The 17,606-nt window shown below is 47.4% G+C and overlaps 2 protein-coding genes across 3 annotated transcripts; both read left to right on the top strand.

Annotated features, from left to right (window-relative positions):
• The first annotated feature begins 3,026 nt into the window (after positions 1–3,026).
• Positions 3,027–8,106, top strand: LOC144141405 (mitochondrial inner membrane protein Mpv17-like). Its single transcript, XM_077672976.1, has 2 exons — positions 3,027–3,275; positions 6,289–8,106. Exons 1-2 carry the CDS (start codon positions 3,121–3,123, stop codon positions 6,674–6,676), a joined length of 543 nt encoding a protein of 180 aa, XP_077529102.1. The 5' UTR covers positions 3,027–3,120; the 3' UTR covers positions 6,677–8,106.
• A 1,607-nt stretch (positions 8,107–9,713) lies between these two features.
• Positions 9,714–14,170, top strand: LOC144141404 (mitochondrial inner membrane protein Mpv17-like). 2 transcript variants are annotated; one of them, XM_077672974.1, is made up of 3 exons: positions 9,714–9,785; positions 9,904–10,065; positions 12,943–14,170. In XM_077672974.1, exons 1-3 carry the CDS (start codon positions 9,739–9,741, stop codon positions 13,331–13,333), a joined length of 600 nt encoding a protein of 199 aa, XP_077529100.1. In that variant the 5' UTR covers positions 9,714–9,738; the 3' UTR covers positions 13,334–14,170. The 2 variants fall into 2 exon arrangements, with proteins under 2 accessions (XP_077529100.1, XP_077529101.1); XM_077672975.1 differs by having other exon boundaries at positions 9,733–9,785; positions 9,909–10,065.
• The last annotated feature ends 3,436 nt before the right edge of the window (positions 14,171–17,606 follow it).

Genomic DNA, 17,606 nt, shown 5'->3' with positions numbered 1-17,606 from the left:
ACTATGCATTGACACGTCTACGAGCTACGAGGAAGCCGAAATCCTCCCTGTTCTGTGGTAGCCGTGTTTGGTGAAACAGCAGGTAGTGCGTGATCGCACCTGACGTTGGTCATGCCGCAGTCGAAGGACGTATGACTGAGCGGGTAATATGCCGGCGCGAAATTTGTAGCTGACGAAAAAAAAAAAAAAAAAACGTACATCGACGAAGACAAGATACGACAGATCCGGGCGCCTGTATCCGTACTATCTTACCATCGTCCACAATTTTTGAACGCCACGTTTTCTTTTTTCATCAAGTATAAACCAACGCACTCAAGCAAGTTTTGTTCAACTGTTGTTGACGGCCGGTGCACCGGTTCACCACGAAGTTGGCGTTTTCATAGGCACGCTGCAAAAATTTTCCGAACTCTTCAAACAACTTATTATTTGAAATAATGGCAAAGTTAATAAAATAAGAGTCTATAATGAGTTTCCTCCCCAAACATTAACATTGTTCGTAACTACCACCTTGGCCTGCAAAATAGCAGGAACAAACGCTCCGGCAAAAATACGCCTTACCTCCTTCTTTCTTAGTTTTAAAACAGCCTGTTTTATTTTCCACTTACATAATTGCACACTATTTTTCGCGCTTTTGTGGAACTTTGTTTAAGTTTGCGGTCACTAAAACGTTTCAATCCAAGCTAATGATGATATTTAGGCGGTCGCATGACCTAATGGCGGTCCATGACGACACAGACGGCCTTGATGTGAGCCGCATAGACGCTAGCGCCAGATTCGTCTCTTGTGTATATTGTAAGAAACTCTGATTCATAGAGGGGCTATCTGCGTCGGCAGGCACGCATGAATGTTCTCCTCCTGTAGTTTACCGCCGGTGCGGCTACGCGGCGCTCCTATGCGGTTCGGCCACAGCTCCCGTGCTCCAATTACTTCTGACGGCACCTGTACGTCGGTACTTCATTTGCAACGATGCGGCATCGTCCACGGTATAACTTGTTAAAACAAAGCGTTCGCTTGTGCTTGGAAACAAGTGAAGCGTAGGGGTGGAGACACCAATATGCCTGCACGCTCGGTGATCGTGGTTCAGCGCACTCAACCACGGAGCTAACGCGAAGAAATGAACTGTAGCAACTGCGTATCTGTAACGCCGCAACAAACCAAAACCAGGTTATCGGGAACTACTTTGGCGCAGTAACACCAAGTTAGCTGCCCCCTCTCCGCCACAGAAAGTTGTTCCGAGTATAGAGCAACATTACGGGTAGTGAAAACATTCGGTGAATTCAGAAGAATAGGTCCATGCTATGTCCTCTTCATAAATATGAGTTAGAAAGCTACTATGCTTGATATTCGCGCCATAATCACATTCTCTTCCAAGGAATAAACACTGAAACTTAACCGCAGACACAGTTCGACGCCAACCATAGAACCCTGAGTATTGTGCCAAAATTTTAAATAAAAGCTCCGCAAATACTTTGTTCGAACAAGAGCTACCGCGTCGCGCAAGCAGATGATGCACCCGTCTTGTGTTCGTAGTACCACTACGTACGGTGAATACCTACAAAATTCCAGAAAATAGCGGGCTACATATCAAATCCGGCATCGCGAACTAACGGCCAGTGAAGCCCAGATGCTACGTAAGATTCAAACGAATACCTTCATACATAAATCTCTTTGGGCGAAGATTTTCCAACAACGGCACCCCGACTACACGGAAGACTGCAGGCTATGCGGAGAGTCTGCTACCCTCTTCCATGCCACGCGGGCCTGCCCACACCTTTGGGCAGAGGCCGAACACCAAAAGAACCCGCCACTGACTTCCCGTAAATCACGGGAGGCCGCCCTCGTCAGCCTCGACTTAGAGATCCAAAAGGACCTGATCAGCCGGGCGAAGACGGGAGAAGAAGCCACTGGAGCCCTGGACAAAGGCTACCACATGTGATTCTCCCATCTTTTTCCCCTTTCCCTTTCCTCCACCTCTACTTCAATAAAGTTTATTCAGTCAGTCGTCAGTCCGTGATCATTTGGCCTCCCCATGGGCCAGGGGGGGGGGGGAAGAGGGGGGGCATGAGAGGTCGTTGGCCATTCGTGCTCTGGGTGAGTGTTCGCATAACGCAGACGATGTAGCGGTAGTACACACACTCGACGGTCAGCGTGAACCTCCCAAACTGTCCATCAGGCCCCAGAAGTCGCGGTGCGGTGGCTACAGTTCTGCTAGTCTATTTTGTAGCGTAAGCTACACTGGCCGAGGTTGAGCAGTTTCGCGTGGACCTTGAAGGGCCGTGCTGCGCAAGCGCGAGGAGCATTGGATTGGATTTGTATTGGATTGGATTAAATTCGATTGGATTGGAAATTTAGTCCAATTGAAAGACGGGTGTGCACAGAATTGGGTCTGGACATTCGCCGGTCTACGCATTTTAGAGGAGTGACGTCATAGCCGCGGCAGACGCAGTGGCGCCGGGGCATGCCCAGCTGTGCGCCTCCATTGCGCAGTAGCCCAGTATGACGCTGCGCCGGAGCCGCTTGATAGCCGTTTCGCGTGGCTCCTGGAGAGCCATGCTGCGCATGCTCGAGGAGCAGTGACTGGACTGGACCGGACTGGACTGGAATGGACTGGACTGGAGTGGATTGAATTGGATTGTATTGGACTGGAATGGATTGGAAATCGTTTTAGCAGCAGTAAGCATGATAATCAGCTAATCCTAGACAACCAGGAAACCTAAGAATAACCAGCTGTACCTTAGCTCACGCTACCTATATCCTGTCACAGCCGAGCTACGCCACTGCTAATTTTTTTGAACTCAGCGCTTGGCTGCGACAGCCAGGAAGCTTTTCTACCTCCTATAGTCGAGTGCGTGTAATCGTACACTTAATCTTTGTCGCCTCGAAGTGAGAGCCACTGCACTCAGTGCAACACGACCTCCGATGGCCCCTCGTGCACGATAAGCGAGACGGCCTTCCCTTATCTTTTCCTGTCCTTCGAGTGTCGAGCTAATGAACGCAAGCACTCGCGATCCAAAACAGCTGAGCTACACTCACTGGCAGCCACAGGTTTCGCTGCATACAGAGAGGGCGATTTAGGCTTCGCCTGTACTCTGTGCGGACGCGTTAATTACAAACTGAAACATGCGGCACCTTTGGGGTCTGTATGCGCGCGTGATGCGCGACCATCCGGTGAAGACGCAGCTGATCACTGCGGGTACCCTGATGCTTTCCGGGGACCTGATTGCCCAGAAAGTTCTCGAAAGGCAACCCAAGATCGACGTACCGCGAGCGGCAAGGTAAGTGTTTATTGACCAGTTTACAGAAAATCCCCAAGTTGGAATGAGAGTCTGCGAAGGGAAACGTGACATCAACCGGAAATTCAGTCGTATGCCTACAAAGAAAATCTGAAAGATTTCTCGGGAACATCGAAGTTGGCGAAGAAACATTCCTGACCAGAGCGAACTTTCCTTCAGCTTCGAAGTTTCCGATAAAGCTGTGTAGGTTTTATTAGCAGCCGTACGGCTCCATTGCCGGTGGAGGTCAATTTTTCCTCAGCTGAAGGAAACTGTTTATGTGAGCCTGCACACAACGTGGAGCGCATGTAAAAAAAAATTGTGTGTTAACTTCACGTTGGAACCCTTGGCAAAGTTTGTCTTGCTAGTCGTCAAATTTGTACATGGCTTGCTTAACTGTTTTTTTTAATTACACATGAAGCATTACACTTGAATAATGTGGGGGGACTGAAGCATGACACCAACAGATAGAACCATGGCACATGATATGGCACCCATAAAAAGCCCTCGAAGTTTCTGCAACGTTTCTCTTTTATACGTGGGCGTATTTTTGTTTCAACCCTGTCGGCCCAAGTAGGCAACTGGGAAAAAGGCATTGTAACATGCCAGTGCCATTCAGTTCAGTGAAGCCGGATGACGAATCGAGCTATTTGTGGGTTATTGTTTGGCCACAAACTCCCCCTCAAACCGCGTCGTCGAGCCGGGGAAGCGTTGACCCACGCCGACGTCTTGTATTTTCCGTGTCGCGGTATTGGGGTTCCCGGCGGGCACCGCGCTTGCGCTCAGTGGCGGAACGGCCCGATCGTCGTCGGTGGTTTCTTTCCGGCGCCTTTGCGCCCACTGCTGCCTGTTTTCTTTGTGAACAGGCTTCAGTCTGTAACCCACAATGCCGGAAAGCCAGCTTAAAAGGACCAAGCTTAGACCAATCTTAAAGTCAGCCTCTCTTCTCAACATAAATGCGTGGCTGCGAAGACAATTTTACATGTGCAGCTTGGTCATTCGATATCAGAATATGAAGCATCGTCATGATCAGCCTGTATACGCCCATTGCAGGACAAAGGCCTCTCCTATTAATCTCCAATTATTCCGGTCCTGTGGTAACTGCAACCAATTTATCCCCGCAAACTTCTTGATCTCATCTGCCCATCTAACCTTCTGCCGCCCCCTGCCACGCTTGCCTTCTTTAGGGATCTATCTACTCTGTTACCCTCAATGACAAATGGTTATCTTGTCTTCGCATTACATGCCCTGCCTATGCCCATGTCTTCTTAATCTCTACTAATATGTCCTTAACATGCTCTCATTCCCTGACCCACTCTGCTCTCTTCTTGTCCCTTAATGTTACACCCACCATCTCCCGTTTCATTGCTCGCTGAGTCGTCCTCAGTTTGAGTTGTAGCCTCTTAGAGAGCCACCAAGTTTCTGCCCCGTAGGTGAGTACCGGTAAGGTGCAGCTGTCATACACTTTCCTCTTCAGGGGCAATGGTAGGCTGCCAATTGATATCAAAATACGAAGCAGCGGAAGCGAACAGGTGACCGATAGGAGAGGGTGCGCCCAAGTGAGAAGGAGGAGAGCGGTTTCTCTCTGTTTACGCACGCCACAAAACAGGGGAGCAATCATAGAAAAGCTCCGCTGTAATCTGCGGGGAAAACGAAATGAAATCAATTCGGCAACTCAAATGTGCCGAACATGTGGCACTGCAGTGGCACAGAGCCTACTCCTTCAATAGGAACGATCGGTCGTAAATTTCTTTGCTGTGGTTCGTTCCACTAGGGCTGCAATCACCTTCAGAAGCACTGACGCATAAAATTCGAGGCCAGAAAAGTTTTGCCGAAAAATCAACGCAAGAAGGCCTTATTTCTGGCTTCGCCAAGTATCATTCCAATTTAGAAATGAGCGCCCGAATGGTTTGTCAGTGGGTGGATATAAATTACCAGAAAGCGAAGTTTCTAACACTCAAATACTGTATATAAGCTCCGGTCTGATTGACCCAGTGCCTCATAAACGCCAAACTAACAGCGAGATCCTACAAACAGAAAACTTGAGGGATATACTGCACGACGCACACTTGCGATGGAAGCGAGTCATCCGAGTCACACCCACGGCCCTCCCTAATCGGACCCCTCTCACGGCGCCAAATCGACTGCATGGGCCAGTGCGGAATATGTGCAATCATAGCAGACGATGCGCAAACATGCCTGACGTTACGTGTCTTTGATTGATGTCAACACCGGCAATTTTGCGTCCACAAAACCATGACGTACCACCGTCCGGCATGCATGAGGATGGTCATTCGGGCTCCCGGCATTAGAAGCCGCAACTGGCTGAAATGACTGCGTTGTAATTAATTTTGTGTTGGTTTCTGGACCATTTTTGGTCATATTTTCATGATTACTGGACGAAGATGGCACTGTTTACAGCATAAAAACAAAATGCAAAAGTCTATAGTCCATACCACAAGCTGCATGCAGTAATGTGGAGGCTACGTTGTTGTCAATGGCGCGCCCACTCAGAGCGCAGAACTCACCCCGAAGGAAAGCGAGAATAGGCGGCCGTGGCCCTGCAGTTCCACCTGCCGAGAGGGGATACTTAAAGGTCCTTTCAAAACCTCTTTCACGGTGAGTTAGGCGCCCTCAGTGGGCGCGCTATTGACAACAATGTAACCTCCACAGTACTGCATGCAGCTTGTTGTATGAACTATAGCTTCAGTACTAGTGTTTTAAAAATTCCCCACGTAGGTTAGTTTCAGTTCTTCTGTGAGAAATTTTCTCATGTATCCGTAGGATTGTTTATGCTAATAAACCGTATAGGTGCCAGATAAGTATATTGAAATTGTATTTTCTGCTTTGTCATTCGATAAGCGTAGATTAAAGCCAGTTTTCGCGGTTGCCATGGCTGTTCCGTGCTACGTGACGCTGACGAAATAACAATTTCGCTTATACTTACGAGTCTTCCAGATGTCATCAAACCATCTACGTCATTTTTATTCATTGCAACTTCCAACACGCACTGCAGGTTCTTCGTCATGGGCATCGGCTTCGTGGGTCCAGCCTTTCGCGTCTGGTACATCACCCTGGAGCGAATTGTGGGCAGCGGGAGTGGCCGGGCAGTGGTCATCAAGAAGGTTCTGCTCGACCAGTGTGCGTTCACCCCGATTCTCATCCCCAGCTTCCTGACCACACTGGGGGCGCTCCAGGGGCGCTCCTGGGAGGGCATCAAGGACATGGTGCGAGAGGACTTCCTGCCCATCCTCAAGGCCAACTACATGCTCTGGCCCGCAGCGCAGATCATTAACTTTGGCTTCGTGCCGCTCACTTACCGAGTTCCCTTTGCCAGTGCTGTGGCCCTGGTGTGGAACACTTATTTGGCCTGGAAGGCTAACAGAATCGTGCTAAAGGACTGATCCGTTGGTTAGAGGTATTAATGTAGCTTTTGGATATCGGCGACACAACTGTAAGCTCAAGTTTTGCCTCGAGCTTTTGTTATGGTACATATTTCTTGTCAAGGCGTCACAGTTCGTCTATTTTGTTAAGTTGTTGAGAACCGCTCGTCTTCCTCATACATAAGTGTTAGAAAGACGAGCCAGGGCTGCCCCGGGTGATGGTGGAAACATTTATTGAGCTGTCTCTGTGAGAGTGGTCTCTCAGTCCCGGGAGCCATGAGACAACCGGCCTGCCTTCACTTTTGGCTGGACCTCCAGTTGACCACTGGTCGTGAGGTTCTCTCATAGGTTAGAAAGAGGGAGGGCAGAGAGGAGAGGGGGAAGGTTTGGAACAATCCGAGATTTGCACTCAGAATAAGCCAATTAGAAGTTACAATGCAATAAATTGTGCACGAAAATTCTTTACGACTGAAATAAACTTCAGCTGTTTGGACATTCTTGCGAATGCAACGGCATTTCTTACGAGTCCACAGCACGCTTAAAAACACTTTCGTGATAAAAACAAATATTCACCTCACGTTTATTTCAAAAGTCCACTAGAACGCAGATGAAAGCAAGTGATGGTGATACAAAGATTATTTAAAATGTCCTTAATTTTAGGTCATGATTACGACGATCGGGGATTTAAAGGCGCCATGAGACAGCATCCCACTTTTTGTTCTCTTAGAGTCTGTTTGCAGGTTGGCATTTATATCGCACTACCGCCTTATATCGCGTATATACCTATAAGATATTCTCAGGTGCAGAATATCAACAAGGGGCCTTTGAACGGTCGGTGAGAAGTGCTGCAAGGCCCCATTACCACATTTTGAAAAGGAATGCGGCCATGAATTGAACCCACTGATGCACCCGTAGTCCTTACTTTAGCTTCGTAACACTAAATTGCAGCCTTTCATTTTTGAACCCTTATCTCTGATCACCATTGTAATTGGCAGTAACTCTATGTCCCTGGGACCCCAATTCCTTCCAACTAAAGATTGACAATGCAATTTGTTAACGCAGTAACGAACGGACCTTTTGTTGTACATAAAGGGGTTGAAATTAACATAATCGGTATGATTTACTGTAGCTTACAGCAATCTTAAAGTCAGTCTCTAATGTAAACATAAATGCGTGGCTACGGAGACAATTTTATAAATGCAGTATAAGCCATTTGATGTCAAAATATGAAGCCTCATCGTCATCAGCCTGTCTACGCCCTCTGCACCAATAAATTAAACTTTTCTGGAATTGAATTTACTAATTTATTCTGCCGATGCGCAGCGAGCGGCTATCCCGTCACCAGGTCATAGCGCCCTCTTTTTTGGTGGCTGCGATAAACAAAGCGCGTGCGTTCAAGGGGTTTCAAATAAGCTACAGTATGGCTGAAATTATTCCTGACACTTCAACAATGACCGCCAAAACAACAACAAACCAGCAACAACAAGTATAAGTTAGTTGTGTCTAGCGCGTTCAGTCCCCAGCGCAAAAAACAAAACAAAAAATAATGGCCTCATTTTAATGGCCATCTCGTTCCTGAAAGCATGCTAAGAATCGTTCATGCGTAATGTCACCTTTAATGTATGGTTTCTCTGGAAGAAGCCGCCACTCCCAAGGTCAAGTGACATACCTTATATAAAACACTCATAAAAACTCCGCAAAAACCTGAGCACCATGTGAGAGTACCACATCTTTGTTCAAGTTGTCTTCACGGCTAATTTGTGCCATTGTGAACTTTACGCAACAACAAGGTTATCTTCCGAACTGAATGCTTGATTGATTGTAGGGTTTAACGCGCCGACGCAGCGCAGGCGATGAGGCGCGCCGTAGTGGAGGGCTCCGGATTAATTTTGGCCACCTGGGGATCTTTAACGTGCGCCGAAATCTCGTACACACGGGCGTTTTTGCTTTTCGCCTCCATCAGAAAAGCGGCCGCCGCGGCCGGGAATCGAACCCGCGACCTCGTGCTCAGCAGCGCAACGCCTTAGCCACTGAGCCACCGCGGCGGGTCGAACTGAATGCACTTCAGTTTTAGAGATACGAAGAGGCATTCAGTGATGTGAAGTTAACAACTCTCTCCACATAAACTACGAGCCTATCCGCCTGTGACCAATTCTCCAGAGACTGGGTTGCGACTCGTAGCGCGCTTCCCAATGATGTAAATTCAGTCGACCGAGAACATCTGAAAAACGGATGTGGGAGCAGGGCAAATGTGAACCGCCATATGTTCTGTAAGCGTGACGCACAGCTGGTGCTATTCTTGCATTTAGCCGACCGAGAGCTCAACCCCTCACGACTAAACATCAAAACGAGGAGAAGTGGGAACAAAAGCATATGAAGCCACACGTGGCTTAGCTTTCGTACTTTTTTTGCTAATGTTTCGTTTTTCGCTTGAAGGCGCCTTTAGCGCCTCATCGTCAATCGGTATCTCAAATGCACACTTTATCGTCGCTGTTTTCATCGAGTGCGTAATTTTGAGGGTGTTGAAGTAATGTGGGCTCAGAAAATAAGTCTGGAGTGGTGGCGAAAGCTCTAGTATACCACGAATTCTTTTGTATGACGCCAAAAATACACGTGGGACGCTTTTTCGTCGAACTGTACTCTTTTGCCATTGTCAAACCGAAGAAACGATGCCTGGAAGGAGTTCCTTCTCTTAAAACAACGAAGGTTGCATGTACAACCTGTAAGTAGTGCCACTAGTAAGCTTCCTAATGGTCTTAGGAAATGCCAAGTTTACGTAAATGAATACGCCGCTGTTGAAATTGTATAATTTTATGTCTCTGAAACGAACAATAAATACTCCTGCGATCACGGTGACGAGAGCTGAGGATTTGTTCAGGTCGGTTTTTTGGCGCCCATCGTCCCCAACTAACAGCCATGAGGCACACGGCACGTACGGATGAATCTAGACCACCTGGGGATATTTTACGTCCGCCGAAGAGGATCTGTTTGTAACAGCTGCGCTACGGAGCACTGCACCTGTGCGTTCTACTCTCAGTCACACTGAGAGCATACGCGCAAGTTCATTCTGAAATGTAGTCAACATGCGGCTGCATGCGAAAAAAGCTGCAAACACACCTACCCTGAAAAAGTAAGGACTAGCTTAGGTTGCCGGTGTCCGCTTACTATTGGGGTTTTATACCAGATGGGAGCAGACTCCTGTAAAGTTTATTCACTACAAACGTTTTTTCCTTGCCTGCATCGCGAAGTGCAGATATGCGGAAATTGTTGAATCTCTACGTGCGAATGATGCGCAATCACCCAGTGAAGACGCAGCTGATCACGACGGGAACCTCCATGCTGTCGGGTGATCTGATCGCTCAGAAACTGGTCGAGCGCCGGTCCACTGTGGACATCCCAAGGGCGGCGAGGTGAGTATCTTTGTGGGGTGGTGCACGATTCAACTTATAAGCTCCGTATTGCTATTCCCCCATCTTCACCAACCTTGCTTCCCTCCTTTTAAAGGGACCCTGCAATACGTTTTCAACTTTTTTTGAAATCCCAAATGTTTGCAGAACGTAGTCACCCAACACATTTAGTACTTAGATTAGTGGGTCGCAAAGTACCTCAGCCGAAAATTACTGCTCTATACCCATCACATAACTTGTAAACTCGTAAACTTGTAAACTCGCTCACATAACTTGTAAACTCGCTCACAAACTCGCAGCCCGAATAGCTGCGGTTTCGAGTCTGTTTTCGGGTCCGTTTACGCGGCGGTTGGAATGTTTGAGTTCAGATTAACGAAATTTTTTTTTGCATTGTGTTAATGCAAAACCGACCAATTGTGAAGCGTTTGCTCCGTTTAAACAGTAGTTCCATTTAACCGATTTCCGTTTATAGAGATCCCACTTATATGACTGGCACTAGGCATGGTTATTTTATACTAAAGTAGCTGTGCACCTGATATTTGCTATAGCATACAAAGAAATACGCGTTCAAAAGAATTTTGTTACACAAAAACTGCAAAAAAGAGCTTGCGCCCGGGCCTGGAGCTCGTAGCGGCAAAGTCCAACAGCAACGAACGGTTACAATTGATAGCGGGTGAGCAGTGGAGCGGGCGAAAATCGAATTAACTTGAGCAAAGTTCCACCGTGTTTATCGTACGTGAAGTAAATCTGGGTTTACTTCAACAGGAAAGGTAGTTCAGAGAAGAAATCTGGGCGCATGCATCATCTTACTTTGGGGGAGTAACCACCCAGACAGGTGACGCTGTGCTTTCCCCTGTTGGACACTCTTCCACTTTAATTTAATGAACTGAACTAAGTTTGAGGGCAGCTGCCCGAAGCACAGCATTTTATTTTTTAATTCTTGCTAATAAACATTCTTTTTAAAGGGTAATGCTGAGTTATACAGTTGTCTGTAAATACAGGTTCATCAAAGGAGGCGCGAAGCGAAAAAAACCCTTTACGAAAAGGCCAAAATGGGCGCCAAAAAGATTACCTTCACCATGGAAAAAAATTTAAAATAAAAGTGCGTACATTTGAACTCGTAAGGGGATACAACCCTTGAATTAAGAGCCGAGTGCGATGCCAAAGCGCTACCTCAGCTTGTTGCAAGTGGCGGAACAAGCTGAACAGCTTTACGGAGCAGCTTGTCATGGGATTGACGCCAGGGCCATCTGGTGGCAGCGGCTCTGATCCTGAAAGAGCTGTGGAACCAAGTGTCGCAAGTCTGGACGCAAAAGTAATTGGCGCTAAAAGTTGAAAATAGAAAAGCAAACGAAAAGAATCAAAAACAAAAAGCATTAGAAAGATCGTGATAAGTATCGCAAAGCTTTCACATTCGACGTACCGTATTTCATCGCGTATAACCCGCACCAAAAATGCGAAAATTTCAGTGGCCAAGTAGGGGTGCGAATAATACGCGGGGTTCTTCCTTTAGTGCAGTTTCACGGAAATGCGCGTTGTGCAGTGAAGATTGACCCTGTGTACAACAGTGAGGACTGCGGATCAAGTGATAGCTCTAGCGAGAAGAGTGATACCGAGTGTATTGTGACTTTCGCTTTGCGGTCAGTGCATTCAAATTGCTAAATATACGCTTATCTGTCTACATAGTATGTGATGTGTTGCTTGAGCAGTAGCTTTGGTGCAGCCTTTCCTGTATCATATGTGCGGGCAATACGTGAGGATTTTTTTCCGGCGGGCTAAACATGGGGGTGCGGATTATATGCAGGGGCGGATTATACGCGCGAAAATACGGCAAGTAAGCAGGCTTAGTTTTTTTTTAGAGAGAAAGAGGACATTTATTCTAGATAACAAGGGCGGGCGGTTTAACTGAGGACTATTTTATTCTATAGCCACGCTAGCAAACTTTTAGAGGTGACTAGCTGCCCCTGAAGGAAGACCCTGTCCAAACAAACGGCCGGTTACAAATCGGTCCATCACAAAGCATCATGTAGGTAACTTGCCTACACCCATATCCCGAGAGAAACAGTTTCGAGAGAGCAAAGAATGAAGTTTTGGTGGCGAAAGTTGTTGGAGTATGTTGGAACTGCATTCTTCAGAGTACAAAAAAAATTGGCTCCGATCCACGCTGTGACGGTAGTTGAAAATCAAAGCTTTAAACGACTGCGGACACAGCAATTGCCCATGCGACGTTACTTGAATTCACATACGTGGCTCTACAAAGAGTGGAACGAGAGATTCCGCCAGCCGTTACTTGGAATTCGCGGAGGCGGCGTGCCGAACGCAGGAGCAGCGTCAGCCATGGCCGGGCTACAGCGGTGGACGTCGCCACCGTAGCCCGGCCGTTGGTCGGCAGAAGGAAAACGGAAAGGCGCGTCTTTCGAAGTGTGAGACAACGGAACCTTTGTCACAAAACCGTTTGTCACAATGCTAGAACCTTTGGCATAGCGAGAGGCAGGCACCTTGTTTGGCTTTCTTTTAGAGGGAATTCACCAGGCAGCTGTTCACCATATTGTATTTAGCATACACTGCAGCTTTATCCTACGTATCCATGGGCAAATAATTTCATACCACTACGCAACTTCCGTGCGTATGTGCCATGGTTGTGTGGGCAGCCTATCTAGCCGTCGAGGAAGAAGAAGACGCGCTGGTGGTCTAGCGCGTGCACGAGCAGAACGACTTAGCTGCCTGCCTGAATCTTCCTTACAAATTATCTGTAAATAGATAATTCTACGTTTATTACTTGCAAATAGGTCTTTTCCCTGCTCCGCAACAATAAAAAAGTTTGGTTGTGCATGCTTATGGGGTTAAGGCTCTGTGAACTTGCATTTCACTGACCTACAGGTTTTTCGCCATGGGCATTGGATACAACGGCCCAGTATATCGTGCCTGGTACCTCACCTTGGATCGCCTCATCGGCACCGGTAGCGCAAGGGCAGCGGTGGTTAAGAAGGTGGTACTCGACCAAGCTGTGTTCTTTCCCTCGTTATTCCTTCCGGGCTTTCTGGTCACCCTTGGCGCCCTCCAGCGCCGTTCTTGGGAGGACATCCGAAGGAAGGTGCTGACCGACTATGCCCCCATCCTCAAGGCGAACTACGTGCTGTGGCCTGCGGTGCAGATGATCAACTTCACGTTCGTGCCGCTCAGCTACCGTCTTCCGTTTGGAAGCTGTGTTGCGCTCGTCTGGAACACCTACCTGGCCTGGAGAGCCAACCTAACCGTGCAGGAGCCATAGTTTAGGAATAGAATGCTTCAAGTGAAGACAGCGTATTAGTTGCGTTCATTAAAACGAGTGCTTTGTTTCGATAGCAACAATACCAATTCTAACTAAAGCTTCGAACAAATATCGCAGATATTAAACAAAACATAAACTTGGGGTGACTCCCAGTGACTTTCCGACTAATCTACTTCGATGCCACCGAATCTTGTTTCAGCGATTGGCGGCCACATACCTGAGCCACCGCCCAGAAACACAACTGGCCGATTTTGGTGAAGTCTCTAGTGTCATTTGATCATGCCACTTGAATGCTGATGCGGAGTTAAACATTGATAACTATGTTTCAATTCTGGCCCTTATTACGTCAATACTGCCCTTCACTTGCGAGCGAAATTAGATTTTTTTTTCAGTATTTGTTCTATTTTTTTTCTGTTACAAACGTCTTTTGCGGCTGAAGCGAGCCTCATGAATTAGCAAATGCTAGTTGTTTCAAATCGAGCAGAGTTCTATTTTGCCTCCATTGCCCCTTTGAAAGTTGAAGCTCTGAAACAAGCGCGTCGTGACGTACAGGTAGAACTACTCATCGCCAAACTTGCACCTCGTGGTTGTAATTTTCGCCTTACCGTGTTGACGGAGCCGCAAATGTTGTTTTTATGGCCGGCTTGGTACAGTGAACAAAAAAACGAAACAATGGCACATGCTTCAACAACACATGAACCCCCCCCCCTCGACAATGCGGGTGTTGCGTGTTTAAAACGTTTCAGGTTAAATCGCCTATGATGTTAACCCAGTCAGGTTGCTCATGCATCTTGTTAACATTCCTGATATAAGCGATGCTTTCAATAAAGTAATCCCTTGCCAGCCGTGCATCCGGACCTGAATGTCGCACGGCCATACGAGGTTTCCAGAGGCTGTGCAGGCTCAAGGCCATAAATATGTCAAGTGGCATGCTTTTCTCTCTCGTCGAGTGGAGATTGTACGCACGTGAGCCCCCTACATGCCACGTGTTCCGCGCGTGCTAACGACCGCATAGTGAGCGCGCAGCAAACACAGGGGAGGGGGGGCGGAATAGGCGGCAAGCTATTAAACCCATCACAGGCGCAAATGGACCTGGTAGCGCAGAAACAGTGTTGTACACGTTCCTCCAAAATAGGAACGAAAGCTCGTTCCTCGTTCCTTGCCAATTTTGAAACGAGTTCCCGTTACAAGTTCCTTTATTGCGAAAGGAACGCGTTCCAGTTCCACTTCGAAAATTGGAACGTGTCGTTACATTTACGTTACAATTAGGTTTTTAAATTAAAATACAGTGTCGGATAATCCTCGGTAGAAATTAAGTGAGACATTTAAAACTCACTTCGAACTACGTATATTTTAAGAATTTTAACACCACCGGCAGCAGATTATCTGGGGATAAAGATAATCAAAAGAAACGCTCCTAGGCGAATTTTTTCAGGGAGCACCGGACAAACTCCAAACGGCTAGCTGACATTTCGGTGCAGGATATTTCGGTGCGGAAATTTCGGTGTCCAAATTTCGGCGACCAAATTATCCGGTGCTTGCCTGTTTGCCACAGCCATTGTATTTTTATTTCCGCTTAACGTGGGTTATGGACAACAATCTGGAGCAGTGAATTTATTTTTTTGAATGATGCCATGTTCGATCTTTGCCAGGTATTGTTAGATATTCTGCATTTATATATTTTTGTTTAATACCTCTTCCTGGGGCACCTGTTATGCAGCCGATTGAATTCTTTAGCACAGGTTTTTTTTGTTTTTCATTTATGAGAGGTTGTTAATTTATATTCGCTCTTTTATAGCTAAGACAATTACCCGTGTTTACCATGGTCTACCGCTTCTTTTGTATTTTTTTAAATCACACCCTCAAATTACATAAATTACATTCACACTCTCAATATCCAAAAAGTAACAAACATTAGCTAGCCCATCAGAATGAAGAAAAACATTATAAAGAGTATTACGTAGGCTGGGCTGCCTTGCTAAAATGAATTCGCGAACACCGATCTAGGATATTGTCGGGGAGGAAAAACGGGTCTTTTGGAAAACAGCCGCAGGTTCTAATGTCCTAAATGCTGATTAAGCGCGTACCGGTTGTGAATACAAAATCCAGCCATTGTGATTGTGTTCGGGACAACCAACACTCGTTTAATGTTTACAAGCCTATATTTATCACATTTTAATTCTTTGTTCTAGCGCCCCCCCCCCCCCCCCCCCAACCTCCCACCTCCCGCCTGTATACGCTCGAATCTCGACCAGATTTCTTTTTCAGCCATATTATTTTCGGTTTCCCCTGAAAATCCTACTGGCGTGGTGGAGTTCATGGTCTCCGAAGCGTCACCGCAGTGATTTTTTATTTTTTTTTTATTTAGAACGTACTGCCTCTTAGTGGAGGCTTTTGCAGGAATTGAGTGATACATTCAGAGCAATTACATAGCACACTTCGCGTTTAAAACAGAGAAAAAGCTTTACATTCACCATGGGCGCACCAAACCTCTATTATGTGGCACAAAAAGCCACCCAAAAAGCCGCTGAGAACACAATGGCCACTATAGTTTGCTGGCTACGCCCTTCCCCGCGTCCCGGTCATAGCGATGGCGCCCCCACTCCAGGAATCGCTCTTTCTGCGCCTTCAGTCGCCCCCTTGTGAATTAACTCATCAAGTCGCTCATATCATGGACACCCCAGGTATACATTGCTTTCTCCCATTATAAGGAGCAAAAAAAAAATGAATTGGCTAGTGTGACGAGAGCGGCACCAGTCGCCTTCAAGTGTTCGAAGTCCAGTCGACGCAATGGTGAAGCACAAGTGACACCCCTCTCTCTCTCTACTTAGGGGGATGACTGCCGGCGGGGCTCAGCTTTTCTCTCCCCTAAGTAACGCCACCGTAAGTGCGATGGTTGGTTTGTTAGTTTTAAGTAGAACTGACACCGAATGCAACGAAGGCGATATTGATTGAGATAATAATTAAACCGAAATGCACACGCGCCTATTCGAACTCGTTTTTCTGTTGTTTTTTTGCGGAAGTTTTGCTGGGGTGGGGGAGGAATAGACTAAAAGCAGCAGCGTCTTGCACCGTTGGGTGAAGTGAAAGGAAAGCGCTTTGGCAACACTTAAAGTATTATGGTTGTTCACATGAATGTTAAAATAACAGAAAAATGGTTGAACGGATCCAAATTAACAACGCTAATTTTTACCATCTGCTACAGAAATTGGGTTTGACGTGGCAATACTCCGCCAGGGTTTAGCGTTCGCTTCCACGTACGGCGGCGCAAGCGCAAGTCTCGAACGTGAAATCATACCAAGTCACGAAATTACAATATTAAAGCTAAAATGTTCAAACAATGCCTGGGACATCCCCTCACTCAAAATGTCTGGGCCAAGACATCGTGCACCGAAATGTCCGTGCACAGAAATGTCCACACCGAAACGTGCTGGACCGAAATGTCCGACACCGAAATGTCCAGATCCCGTTTAGCAGTCCGTCCGTTTCGTTGGCTACGTTGTTACCGGGTTTACCGGGAGCGGTCTGCTCCTGAGCGCGCGGAAGGGCGAGTAGGAAGGGTGCGGAGGCACGGACATGGTGAAGGCAGGCCCGCGGAACTAATCTCCCTACCGCGACGAATGCCCAAGTGCCCAGCCGGGTCCCGGTCAACCCAGTAACAACGCATACGACAGAACGGACGGACTGCTAAAACTCTCTATTCTTTCCCCGCCAGGGAACAATTCTATCGGCCAGACGCGCATTCTGGCCTCCCCAAACAAACGATGAAGGGTGAAAAGCATTCTCGCGGCTACCCTATTCACTCGTCGAACGCCGCGCAAGCAACTAGCATGAAAGCAAACACAAGCTGCGGCCTGCTGCGTGATTATTCTTCTGCCTTTGACCTTCGAGGAAGCACGTATGGCTGAAGGGCGGGCAAATTGACCATCTTATAGGAAGAGATACGGAGTAGCGCTTTGTGGATTTTTGTACTCGAGCCTTGGCATCAAAAACAGCCAAATCCTAGCGATGTAACGGCAGGAACGCCGTTCCTGCCGTTCCTTCAAAAACGTAACGAGTTACCGTTACAATTCCACCGACCCTTAATGGAACGGTGGCGTTCCTCCGTTCCTCCAAAAAGGAACTAGTTCCAGGAACGCCGTTCCTTGTAACGCCGTTCCGTACAACACTGCGCAGAAAATCGCCCGCGACAGGAGGAGTGTGTTACGCGGCAACACGAAAGAGCAGCTGCGGCCGCGGAAGAGACGGGGGTGGAGGGGTCGGGGCGGGGACG

The sequence above is a fragment of the Haemaphysalis longicornis genome, unplaced genomic scaffold (assembly GCF_048455015.1).
Source record: "Haemaphysalis longicornis isolate Haplotype H1 unplaced genomic scaffold, Haemaphysalis longicornis Haplotype H1 scaffold_6, whole genome shotgun sequence".
Classification (NCBI taxonomy): domain Eukaryota; kingdom Metazoa; phylum Arthropoda; class Arachnida; order Ixodida; family Ixodidae; genus Haemaphysalis; species Haemaphysalis longicornis.
This window is presented reverse-complemented; position numbering and strand designations above follow the sequence as displayed.

What these genes read in the sequence shown, in the direction of transcription:
- LOC144141405 (XM_077672976.1), top strand. Translation starts at nt 3,121, where the DNA reads ATGCGGCACCTTTGGGGTCTGTATGCGCGCGTGATGCGCGACCATCCG. An exon ending in GACGTACCGCGAGCGGCAAG is followed by an intron (nt 3,276 to 6,288) that starts GTAAGTGTTTAT and finishes CACGCACTGCAG; the next exon opens with GTTCTTCGTCATGGGCATCG.
- LOC144141404 (XM_077672974.1), top strand. Translation starts at nt 9,739, where the DNA reads ATGCGGCTGCATGCGAAAAAAGCTGCAAACACACCTACCCTGAAAAA. An exon ending in AACACACCTACCCTGAAAAA is followed by an intron (nt 9,786 to 9,903) that starts GTAAGGACTAGC and finishes TGCATCGCGAAG; the next exon opens with TGCAGATATGCGGAAATTGT. An exon ending in GACATCCCAAGGGCGGCGAG is followed by an intron (nt 10,066 to 12,942) that starts GTGAGTATCTTT and finishes ACTGACCTACAG; the next exon opens with GTTTTTCGCCATGGGCATTG.